At 34.7% G+C, this 13,646-nt stretch overlaps 1 protein-coding gene across 4 annotated transcripts in view; it reads left to right on the top strand.

Moving 5' to 3' along the window:
* LOC110031433 (eukaryotic translation initiation factor 4E-1-like) overlaps window positions 1-13,646 on the top strand; it is a 61,829-nt gene that overhangs the window by 45,230 nt on the left and 2,953 nt on the right. Inside the window, exon 4 of one of the 4 annotated variants that reach the window (XM_020734623.1) lies at window positions 11,455-11,526. The exons of the other annotated variants lie outside the window; for them this stretch is intronic. Within the exon in view, the coding sequence (XP_020590282.1) occupies window positions 11,455-11,511 (57 nt within the window). The 3' untranslated portion in view covers window positions 11,512-11,526. Of the gene's footprint in view, window positions 1-11,454; window positions 11,527-13,646 lie in introns of those variants that run through there. 4 annotated transcript variants of the gene reach the window in all.

Raw genomic sequence — 13,646 nt, 5'->3', positions numbered from 1 at the left:
TATATATATATATATATATAGAGAGAGAGAGAGAGAGAGAGAGAGGTATATTTTATCATTCAAAAAGAAGTATTAAACATGTGGATGAGTCAATTATTAGATATATAATTATAAATTAGTTTAGGGTTTGCACTCTTATGTGCTAAGCATGTAACTTGAAAATTATAGGTGTTACTTGCAAATTCACTTTTATAGCTTGTAAAACATATAAGATTTGCATGACTTGTCTTAGCTTTATGTTTTAGCATAACAGTTTACACAAATATAAAAACTTACTTGAAAGTGTATGTAATGTTAAAGTAGTAATTTTCGAAGTGTATTAATTGGTTATGTTTTTTCTTAAATTTGGTCGGTAAAAAAAGGGTTGAGTTTTAAATGTCTTAAAAGACTTTATTTAAGGTATAAATATTTTTTAAAATTTAAAGTGTTTTGAAAATTAAAGGGGTTTAGATAATGTGGAAGTTAAATCTCATATTTTAAATTTTTATGATTTTGAATTATTTGAGAAGTTTTAACTTTAAGGTTAAGTTTTAAAATTCAAGGTTGATTTGAAAGTTATGTATTTGTCTTGAATTTGAAAGCATTCATTTTTTGTTATTTTATTTTACTTTTAAAACACATAAGACTTGTTTTCAAAACATTAAAAACGCAAAATTTTTGTTTTTACTATTTTAAAAACATGTTTTTCTGAGCATTACTTGTGTGAGGCTCTACCGCTTGTAGCTCGCTGCCAACTGTAACAGGCCGGCCTTCAGTCGCCGCAGACTGCCGGCGCCAGCCGGCAACCGCCGGGCAAGTCAACCGCCGCCTCCCTCTATCTACTGCTTCCGCCCGCCACAACCCACCATCGCTCACTGCCCGCCGCGAGCCCTTGCCAGTTGCAACTTGTGCCCGTCGCTTGTCATTGGCCCCCGCCACAACCAAAATAGCCTCTGGCTGCCACGTGCCCGCCGCTGCAGACCGTCAGCCCATAGGTAATGCTTCATGCTGGGTGGAGTAAGGAAGAAGTCTTATACGCTATGGTGGCAGAGCTTAATACTGGTGCGCACATGGACCCAATTGTTTAAAAAAAAGTATAATCTTTTTCTTAAAAAAATAAAAGTTACTCTACCAAATATGTTTTATAAAAAATAAAACAAAAACAAAACATATTTAAAATTAAAACAAAAAGTGATCCCAAATAGGCCCTAAGCTTAGGATTTTTAAAAAAGTGAATTTGGATTTACTTAATTTTATAAAAATTCATTAAGATTAACTCTCTTATGTTTGAATTAAACTTAAGCTTACAAAAATGATAATTTTGGGGATATATATATATATATATATATATAAAGATCTTTTAAATTACAAAAATGCTATGTAATCTTTTTTTTTGAAAAGCCCAAAGGTTGAAATAGAAATGATGCATAAAGGTTGTATGAGAGGGTATAATAGAGGCATCCTACCCATACAATACCAAATATAGTACTAGCCGAACAAAAGGATCAGAGAGACTAAAAAAATTTAAGATATTCAAAAAAAAAAAAAGCAAAAAACAAGTAGCTAGGGACGAACCAGTTTAGTCTTGCCTCTTCCTCTAGTTTTAGGAGCGGAGTCAAATAACAAACTTTGAAGTGTCGTGCCATTGCCAGGAGTAACCAAAGTATCATCCATTAAGTTTCCAAGTTGGAGTGTGCCCCCAGCCTTCTTCTTCTGCCGAAAAGTGTAAACCTGTCATTCTTCCTCTGAAGACTGCTCATGTGATCCTCGGTCTGATTAAAATATTAGAACAACAGTAGAGGGAAAGACATTCGTTGCCGCAGCGATAGGTTCCAGTGTATGTGAAGTGTGAATTGTCACATTTGCACCTGATGCTTCGCACCTGATGCTTCCTGATGCTTCCTGAATAAGAGCTGCGGGGTTATTCTGATTTTCAGTCGGAACATTATCCCTTATAGTATGGTAAGGATAAGGGTTTTCAGGGGCAGGCACCATTCTTGTGGTGAATCTCTCATCAGGTTGACTGTCATCAGGTTTTTTAGAAGCGCGTTCAGGTGCTATAATAACATGTTCCTGCTTTTGACTATTAGTTCTCAACTGTGGGTGCAATTTGAAACATTTCTTTTACGGGTGTCCAAACATTTTGCAGTATTTGCAGTAGTGAGGTTTTTATTCAATAACGATTTTCTGCCAATCACTATTGTGAGCAGAACCAAACTAGATTTCTTTTACATCTGGTAGTGTAATATCCATTTCAATCAAAATCCTTGTAATATAGGGCCTTGAGAAATGAACTGTAGGTTTGTCTACCTGCAAAGGTTTTCAAGGATAGTCCCAATTGCATATAAGATAGATAGGTCAAAGAATTGAAGCTTAAGTTCAGGTAATGAGAACCAGATAGGCGCAATTGGGGGTTCTTGATTGGGATCAAAATCAGGGGTTCATTTGAGCAATTTCATATGATTGCCCTTGATTGTGATGAATTTCTTTGAGAAAATTTTTGTGTAATCTTCTTTGATGCTCAGTTGTATCATAACACGTCTTCCGTCGAAAAGACCCACCTATCAAATTCCAACTAGTTTGAAATCTTTAAAAAACTTCCTGAAAACCTCCATCTTAGGACAACCTAATTGGAACTTTTCAACTGGTAAAAATTTGTATTTTCTCGCACGAGTTGAAATTTCAACGTTAGAGAAGAACAATGCTGATTTGCCTCTTTTTTTCTCTACTTCTTTGATGAGATTGCAATTTCCAAATCCTGCAACAGAATCATGGTTCATCTGCGAAAACATCGGACTATCTGCAAGGTGGAAATCAGTGTTGCATTTGTGAACCACTGTAGCATCAGCAGGTTTAGCGGGATTATCACCTGCGAGGGCGGCGGTGTAGGAAAGCACCTCTGAGGCCATCTCTGGCAGACAAGAAAGGCCACAGACTGCGACCGGGGACGAAGGCTGCTACTGGTTTAAGTCACTGTGTGAGGAAATATTGCAGAGTAGGTAGCAGACGAGAACGTAGTTTGTGAATAGGGATGAAGGCTCGGCCGACGCACTCGAACACAGACGACGACGAAACATACAAAGACAAGAACGACACGTTTGTGGCGCGACCAAGGATGAAGGCTCGGCCAGCAACGTGCGAGTCTGCGTCCAAAGCCTACTATATATAATAATAATAATAATAATAATAATAATAATAATAATAATAATAATAATAAGTTTTCTCTATTTAGGCATGAAATTTTATGAAAGTATTTGTAAACCCTTGCACATTTAGATTTAATTGATTACTTTTTTAATAAAAACTTTCTTTCTAAAAACTTTTCAATTATTTTCTTACCTAAATGTATAAATTTCATGACTTAAACCTATAAGTTTGCAAGTGATCTTATCCTAAACTCATTAATTTGAAAACTCTAATTTAATTATATAAGAATCACACTTTCTTATGAATTTTCAAAACAATATGCATGACTTTTCCAAAAAATAACACAAACACCACAACTTGCATGTTGTCTAGGGAAACACATTAAATCTCAACTTGCATGATTGTTGGATAAACACATTAAAGCATAATTTACATTATTATTATTTTTTTTTCAAGAAACATTAAACCACAATTTGCATGAAATTTTGCATAACGACTTGAACACATTCACATAAATATATTTTCATGGGATTTTGGAAAGAACATAACCACATATGCATAAAATTTTTCATAATGCCGCATAAACCTCAATTTACATGATTATTGTATAAACACATTACACCTCAACTTGCATAATTTTTGGATTAGTACATCAAACCATAACTTGCATAATATATATATATATATATATATATATTGTAAGGCACGTTAAACCACAAATTGCATGGAATTTTGCATAAGGACTTAAACACGTTAACTTGAACATATTTTCACGGGATTTTGGAAAGACAAACACATGCATAAAATCTTCTATAAGGTCACATAGCCAACTTAAACATGAGATTTTTTTTAAACAGAATTTTTAATGCTAAATGAAAGAGAGCTTAAGCACATAATTCCTATATCTTCATCCTTTGTTGTGGTTGCTTAAATAACATACGCATGCGAGTCATTTTTGAATTACTGAGCACATAAAGTAAACCACAGATAGGCCAATCAAGTGATTAATCAAGACAAAAGGAGGGGGTGTGGGATGGAGGTGCTTTTCGGCCATGGCAAGGAGAAGATGATGATTTAGGGTTTCAGCCAAGGGTGTGGAGGATCTATACATGGTGAAGATTTACATATATGGAGGCAAATTACACATAGAAGCTTTACACATGAAAGCAAACTATTTTAGGGGCAAAAACACATGGAACTAAGTTTTTCTCATAGGAGAAAATTACAGGAAGAAAATGCATGGAGAAAAATTCATATGAAGCAAACTACATGGAGACTAGGTATGAAACCAAGTGTTTGAAGAAATAATTTACATGAAGAAAATACATGGAGCAAAATTCATATGAAATCACTACTTGGAAACTACACATGGAACCAAGTGCTTTCTATGAAAGAATTTATTTGAAGAAAATATTTGGAGCAAAATTTATCTGAAGCCAACCACATGTAAACTACACATGGATCCAAGTGTTTTACATGAAAGTTCTTATGTGAAGAACTACACTTGAGAAATAACTTCACTTCATATAAACTAGATAAAAGAAATAAGTTTTGTTTAAATAAACTACATGTGCAAACTAACTTCATACATGGAAATTATTTGAAATGAACACACAAACAAAATTCTCATGAGATGAACTTTACATAAGCAAGCCGCATAAAAAAATGCATGAAGAAAGAAGGCAACTGTGGTGGTGTTGGGATTCAGCCATGAGAATGAGAAGAAGAAAAGGAAGAGTGGGAGGAAGAAGAGAATGGTGGTGGATTGTTCATGTACGAAAAGGAGAGGAAGTGAGGGAAAGAAGAGAAGAATAGGAGGAGAAATAGGAGGGGGGTTCCTTGGTTAAGAGAAGAAAAGGAAGAATGTAATGGTGGTGAAAAGAAGAGAAGAAGAAGAATGTGGTGGTGAAAATAAGAGAAGAAGAAGAGAAGAATAAGAATGTAGTGATGAGAAGAAGATTGTGGTGGTGGGAAGAAGAGAAGAAAAGAGTGTAGTGGTGGTGAGAAGAAGAGAAGAAGGCAGGAGCAGTTGAGGCTTTGTAAAGGAGTGGGAGGAGGTTGGTTTGGTGGCGTAGTTACGTACTGTAATTACACTGCCTCTTTATTAAGGTAGCGTAATTACGCCACTCACTAGTGTAATGACGCCTGGCAGGCGCATATGCACCATTTGAGCGATGCCATGGTTTTGATGGCTTGGTGTGGGGAGATATGGTGTATCTACGTTGCTACTAGCATGGTTGTGTCGATTGTTGCATAACTATGCCAAAAAGAGGCATAGCTACGCCGACATAAAAAAAATATTTTTTATTATAATGTTTTTTTTTTCGCTATAATTGCTAGTGAACTCCATTTAACCCCTGAAACTTGCTTTGTATGGAACATCAACCTTAGGATGTTGTGACGGAGCCCAACAACCTCCTTACTAGATGTCTTGGGGCATCTGTGGTGATGATCCATGGAAGTGTTGTTTGAGAAGAGGGACCTCGTCATCTTGGCAAATGATTTTTAATGAGGTGGTCTGTTGGCAAATGATTTGTGATTAGGTGGTCTGCCTTGAAGTTATTGTTAGATGGAGAATTGCCAATGGTAGCAAGGTTTTGGTTTTATACCATGATTGGATCCTTGATAGGGGTTGTTGATGGCCCAATTCTGTGATTATTGTAGCTGCGGAGAGCCTCTTGGTAACCGATCTTAGGGAGAAAAACTCTTGGAATATGGGATGCTGCAGGTTTGTTTTGGCCAGCAACTCATTGAGCAGGTCCTTTTCGGTGGAAGATGGAAGCAATAGGTTGGAGGACTCGCAAAGCCCTTCTCTGGGCAAAAAATTACTTCCCTTGCCTATGCCACACAATTCCCTAAGCTGGACAAAGATTTTTGGTGGCTAGGCAGACTTGCCTTCCACCAAAGAGAAGTTCTTTTGGTGGCACTTCCTACTCGACACCACCATCACCAATGTTTGGCTGACTACCCACGGGATTTGAAAGTGATCGGGAACTGGGATCACCTCACGACCACGTGCAGAGTTCTGGGCGAAACCTTATTGGTTCTTCGAAAATTGGGCATCGACATCCTTTTATTTAGCTCTTTTGGTGACGTCACTCGACAACTTACTAGCATCCATTATGGCCCCCCGCTGGCCCGAATTTACACTATCCATCAGTGTTAGAGAGCTAGGAATGCGATGAAACACAAACCTACCATCATGGCAGCTATGATTATCTAGGCTCTCACGAAATGTCACACTTTTCCTATCTCAAAGCACGACACTAGCCAGTCCCAGTGCTACACTTGCCTACTTTCTACCCCCCACTTTTGCTGAATCACATGAACGACATGTGGGTTGTCCTCCGGGATGAAACCTATGAGCTTTTCTGTGCCATTGGACAACATATGACAGACTGTTACAATGGGATGGTGGACTCCGAGGCCATTTTTTCTATCAAATGCATGCTCCAGTCTTGGATGGCAGAGTCCAAAGGTATTATGATCGAGGGTCTAATATCAATATCATCAACTTCATGAGGTAGCAATGGAGCATCAGAGCTGGAGGGACAACCCCAATCACTCACATGTTTTTTCTTTTCTTATGCCTTTCAGACAAGCTCTTTTCATTTTGTTCCTTAGGAACTCAATGAGCTGCCCATTTTGTGCCCAAAGGGCTTTTCTCATGGCTTTTCTTTTACTTTGGTTTCTGAATCTTTGGAGCCTTTTTCCATTCGCCGAGACGACATGGCGCCTTTTGATCATGCCTTAGGCCATTCCTTTTGCACGTTAACTCCTTTTTATGATTAATGCAAATGGATATTTTGAATGAACATCCACCCATTGAAGGAAGAATGGAAGAATGTTTCGACCAAGAATGAGGTGACCAAAAGTGAGGCAAGAGCCCCACAACATGACAGTGAGAGAAATCCGAAAAATTGAAGCGGAGAAATTTTGAAGTTTTCAGCTTCACCCTTTCACTGGTTTGTGATTCTGTGAATATGAAATATATTTTATTTTTTGTTCATTTTAAAATAATTTAAAATTTAAAAAAATGTGATTTTTGAAATTTTAATTTTAGTTGAACACAAAATTAATCGAACAAACAAGTTTAAAGCGAGCTAAACATGAACATGTTACTTACGAGATGTTTCAAACATGATCCAAACACAAAAAAAAAAAATTCAACGAGCTGAACACAAACATGCCTTGAGCTTGCTCAAGCTCTACTCTTTTACACCCCTAGCTACAAGTTTGTTGGAGTTATGGAGATGAGCTCATTGAAGGAGTGAGATATGTCAATTAACTTCGACATCGAATGAGGAGGGGTTAGGTAGGTGTTAGAGTTGTGATGTTAAAAGACAGAGACAATTTTATCAAGATAGATAGGAAGATGGGGAACTGGTGGTCGTAGGATTCCATTGTTGATGATGAGATTGTTCAACTAGTGGTTAGTAGATGAAGTTTGTCATCAAATGATGATAAAGCTTGATGAATGGGTGAAATTTGTTGCTTTTGTGGGAGTTTGGGTTTGGTTTCCATAAGTGTGGTGGGGGGTGAGGTTGGCTACTGCAAGTAGGAGATGTCGTGCGAGTGTGATGCTTAAGGAAAGATAAAATAATGATGTCGTGGAACTAGCAATTGCTATCAAAAAGACGGTTGTTTGGATGGGGGTAGATGAGTGAAACGGTCTGAGGCAGAGCTGAGCAATTGTGTGTGGTGAGTGAGAGAGAGGGAGTGAGAGAGGAGAGAGAGTTTGTGCAGTCTCATTGAAAAGGGTATTACAAGTAGCTTGTGTGAGCTAGTGTGCTAATGGGATTGCGTGTGAGGAATTGTCAATTTGGAGGGTTTGAGTCAAAATTAGAGCTACTGACAAGGGGTTATTGGGATGGGAGGCATGTCAAATATGCAAATACGGGGAAATCTTGACAAGTGCGAAAGATGATTGGAAGATTGAGGAGATATTTAATATCTATCAATCTAATATCTTCCTAAAAGAAATTATTATGCAACTATTAAGATAATAATATTTGATAAGCATAATTCCTGGCTAAAAATATGAAGAATTTTATGTGATTTAAATTCATTGATATAAAACCTAATAGTGAAAGATTGTAAGTAAAATTATATTTAAAAGTAATAAATATTACTTTAAATTAAAAGCATAATTACTCATCTTGATTTTACTTGTTTTTCTTGTTTTCCTTAAAGTATTATTTTTATCTTGGCAATTTAACGATCCTGATTCTTTCAATTCTTTCAATTTATAAGACTTTCACATTCGATTTCTTTTATTAAATATTATAATTAATATTAATATTAAATAACATTAATTTAAACATTATTTTGGAAATAAAATCCTAATTTTTTTTATTATTGCTAATTCTTCTCCTCAAACCACAATTTTTTCTACCTATTGATATTGATTCATAATTCAATACTTAAAATATGAATTCAAAACTTAAAAATAAATCCTTACCTCCTTAGTTGCTGTCAGATTACTTTCGTAACCAATCCAATATTTTTCACCTCTTACTAATGTGGCATCAGCTTTTTCCATTCGTTTCTCTTATGCTTCTTGACATTAATTAACATGATCCTTTATTAAATCTTGAGTGCGAATCAGTTAATATATATAAAAATATCTCAAAGAAAAAAATTCTAACCTTATTAAATAGCTCAGTTTGGTTCGGATGTGCGCAAAGCCAAAGCCGCTCAACACCCTTTTCTCGCATGCTAGGGCTTCCTCTCTTCCTGTAAGACACACAAGTCAATAGTTTCTTTCTCCTACAAGTGACAATGTTTGATTTCCCCTTCTTCCAGGCTACTTAGGTTGGTTCTCCCTCACCTACTTTTTTGTCTTTATGCATATCTGCTTGACTGGACTGATCAATTAGACCCTCCATCATCTCTTCTCCTTCGGCTAGGGTTTGTGCCACCTTCACTGCTTTCTCTTTTTAGGGCACCGACTTCTTGTATTCTTCTTTCTAGCGGCTTTGTCTCCTTCCCATCTCTCTTGCTCACATTTCCTCTTTCTCATTCTTCACTTTTTGTTCAATTCATTCATTCTTGGGGAGTGAAGGTAACAAGGGAGATAATCTTCATTTTAATTATCTCTCTACTGGCATGTTTGTTTCAAACAACACATATAATTTTATTGCTTTTATTATTATTATTATTATTATTATTATTATTATTATTAGATTGATTAAAATTTAAACTAGTTATTACAATCTACCCTTCTTATTATAATTTTATCCACTAAATTTATGAACTTCGCACTAGCTAATCATTATGCAGATTAAGCATGATCTATCCAAAATTCTTCAAGAAAGTCCATTTCATGTGGAGGGATAACCAAAGAAAATATGATAAATCCAACATATGACAAAATATAATTCAATTGAACAACCCCATACATCTGAAACATATAAATTAACTAAAATAATACCTGATTTTTGAAATCGAAGTCTATAAAGGTACTCAACACAAGATAACTAACTTGACGCTTATAAAACAAAATATTAATTAGACTCTATGTATCATCATTAGTAGTAACATGTTTATAGGTTCCTGTTGTGTTAAGGAATAAGCTCTTGGTCGGATTTTTTGTCTTGATTGCTCCTTACAAGGCGTGGTACCATTTTTTCTCATCCTCTATTGACTGCTTCTAAGAATAGATCCTTTTTAAAAATTTGTCTGAGTTGAATCCCTTCCTGAGTTAGCTTTTGGTGTAGATCTCTGAGTAGAATTACGACAGTTTCTCATATGATGTCAATGTTGTCTGCACAAGTAGCACACCTTCAAACTAAATAAAAATTTATCGTAATTTTGCTTCCCACTCGTAACACAGGGTTGTGTAGTGCTTATATTAACATGTATAATATCTCCATCAACATATGAATTTATTTTTTCTTAGTTAGACTCTTTAGAATGAAATGTTGGTGCCACTTCTGCAATGCTCGTCCTTATTTGCATGTTCTTTCGTTTCTGAGTTTGTTGAAAATCCATTCTCACTCGCCCAACCATCCTCACTAACATTGAGTCATCATCAATCTGAAGTGACACTAATGTTTGCATAACTGAATCCTTTAATCCAGGAAGAAACCCGTGAAAATTCTTCTCGGCATTTGAAGTTAGTTTTGATGCATACCTTGCGAGCACGATAAATTTCACATCATACTAAATAGTTGATCGATCTTCGTGCACCAGCTTGATAAATTTGTCCCGCATCTGTATTTTGCCTAACAGTAGTATGAATCTGCCTCTAATGGTTGCCACAAACTCCCCTCACCACACTTAGTGGCTCGTTCTATTTTCAAATTTCTCTTGCAAATGTCATTGTCACCATCTCTCAGCGTCTCCCTCAAAGACAAAAGTGACAAGTGTCACCCTCATCTGTGGTGGTTAGAACATTCCATCTATAATCTTCTCCACTTTCATCAGTCAGTTCTCAACCTTTATTGGATTTTTTCCTCCAGAAAAGTGAGTTGACTCATATCTTGAAATATCTTTAAATATTTGTCCATCTGACATCCCTCCTTAAAATTAACCTAAGGCTGAGATTTGTTAATCATCAGAGTCACTACATTCATCATCTCAGCTAAAACATTAATAGTGACAGTAATATTTCGGGGCATGTGAATTTCTATAATATTATCCTTGATCTCTTTCTTCTAATCCATAATTATGGAAAAAAGCAAAACAATCTAATTTTAGTTAAAATTGGTAATTTATATTCTTTACAGTTGATTCAATCATCATAATAAATCTTCCATTAAGATTTATATTGTTTAATATAAACCATGTTTTGATACCACTTCTATCATAACTTAGCTGGAGGCTTTTAGAATGAACCAAGATGGGAATAGATGGTCGGATGGTGAAATTAAGTTTTTAATTATTCTATGTCCATCACCAATAACTTATTATCCAAATATTAATTGAAAGAGCCACTAATGAAAGCATTTTAATTAACAAAAAGAAATTTACATTTTCAGTTGTTGATTTCGCCTTTTGTACACATTAACTCTTCTAATATTCATGTCACTCAAACACTTACAACCTGAAAAAATATTAAAACAACATATTGAGTTATCTAAGATAACTCAATGGAGTAATCACACTTCTAAACTACAGTAACTTGAAAATAAGAAAATAATATGAATTTTGGTCTTTCATACTTCACTATAAAAATCTCATAATAATCTAATGTATATTTTCATTGCATTTACTCAATAGAAATAACTTAAACTTCGACGTGCATTAACTTTATCTTTAATTTCTAATGTTTAGTTTTTTAATTTTACTTCTATTACGTACACTTAACTTTCATATTCATTTTAGGAGCATATGACCAATATTATTCTATTGACACAACGGTTCGTGATTCAAACTACATGATTGTATGAGGGGGAAAAGTGCTTGCTCGCTCCTGACTAATATTTTTCTGTCGGCACACTGGTTAGCAATCTAAACATCATAATTGTCTGGGGTGTTAGGATAATATCTACGTGTGCAGGTACATTAGTGTCTTCTACTTCATAAGGGGGTGAACTCTTTCGTGTACATACAAGATTCTAGGTATACAATATTTTCATTTCATTTTTCAAGGCATACAATACTTTCATGAGATAATTTGTATTTAACTACAAAAAAAATGCAACTCTATTAGAATTTAAGGATATGTGATAATTTAACAGATACAACTTTATTAGAATTCTAAATGTCAAGTAATAATCTGACATATATATCTGGTCATGCAATAAACTAACATATATATATTTTTACTAGAATAAAAGGGTCATGTAATAAAATGATATCTTTCTATAATAACTTATTATGCAACTATTAATAAAATGATATTTTTCTATAATAACTAAAAATATAATTAAAAGCAAGAAATATTACTGTATCAAAAGCATAATTACTTATCTTGATTTTAATTGTATTTCACGTTTACCTTAAAAACGTCTTTTTCTTTTGACAATTTAATGAGCTTGATTCTATCAATTCATATGCTATTCAACATTTAATTTCTCTATTAAAATTACATAATATTAATTTAAACATTACTTAAGTATAGCTCTAACCTTCCTTTATTTAAGCTAACTCTTCTCGTCGATCCACATTATTTTTCTGCCCTTTGATATTGAATCCTAATTCAATACTTAAATCATGTAATTATTTAATTAATTTAAAACTTAAAATTAAATCCTTACCTCATCCTTTGTTCTTTTCAAATAACTTCAATACCCAATCCAATATTCCTTCACCTCTTACTAATGTCGCAACATCTTCTTACAATCACTTTTCTTATGCTTCTTACATTAATTACCATAATCCATTATTAAATCCTTGGTGCAAATCAATTAAAATATATAAAAATATCTCTAAGAAAAGCAAACCTTAACTTTATTAAAATAGCTCAGTTTGGTCTTTCCCCCTTTGCTTGAAAGCTCGCAAAACCAAAGCCCCTCAACTCTCTTCTCCCACATGTTAGGGCTTCTTCTCTTCCTGCAAGACATGGGCCGACCATTTCTTCTTCCTGTAAGCGGCACTGCTCGATTTTCCCTTCCTTTTAGCTACTCGGGTTGGTTCTCCCTCACCTCTTCCTTCTTCATTCCTGATTTGATTGATTTGACCGCCAACATATTTTCACCTTCGTCTAGGGTTTTCTTGCACCTTGTCTTCTTCTTCTTCTTCTTTTAGGGCATTAATTTCTTCTATTCTTCTCTTCCTAGCGGTTTCATCTCTCCCTCTCTGCTCGCCCACACTTCCCGTCTCTCCCCATCTCTCGTCCAATTCTGTTGTTTGTGGGAATGAAGGAAATGAGGGAGATGAGCTTCATTTTGATTTTTTCGCAAGCGGCCCGTCTGTTTCGAATGACACATATAATTTATTATTATTATTATTATTATTATTATTGAGTTGATTAAAATTTAAACTAGTTATATAGAGGTCAACAATTAGATGTATAGTTTTCAGATGGATAAATTTTTTAATGATAGCTTACCTTTGCATTTGAATTAATGGCGACTCTTTGTTGAATCTCATGAACTTATTGGAGAATTGCGATTGGTCAGTGTTAACTTCAGGGAGTACTCAAATTGGCGTATATGTGAATTATGTATGATAATACGGAGAAATTTTGGGACTGATGAATAGAATCTTTTATGCAGAGCATTATGATAAGAAGCCAGTGGATACTAGTATTTTTCTAGTTTTATTATTGAATGATATGATATATTTTAAAAACTATTTTGTTGATATGAGCAATTAATATATTTGGTAGTCTACTTTTAGTTTGAGATATTAATTTCACAGCACTATGTTTTGCGGCCATTTTAATTTACTTTTGCTATCGAATGATAATCTAAATTCCTATCATTATATTACTTAGCATACATTGCAACTCATAAGGTGATGCATAATTTACCCAAATGGACATCCATATGTGCTGTTTATTATTCCATGTTTATTGAAACAAAATGTACTGTTGAATCGATATATATATATATATATATATATATATAATG

The sequence above is a fragment of the Phalaenopsis equestris genome, unplaced genomic scaffold, assembly GCF_001263595.1.
Source record: "Phalaenopsis equestris unplaced genomic scaffold, ASM126359v1 Scaffold000814, whole genome shotgun sequence".
NCBI classification, from domain to species: Eukaryota; Viridiplantae; Streptophyta; class Magnoliopsida; order Asparagales; family Orchidaceae; genus Phalaenopsis; species Phalaenopsis equestris.
Note: the sequence above shows the minus strand (reverse complement) of the source record. Positions and strands in the feature narration are given on the sequence as shown.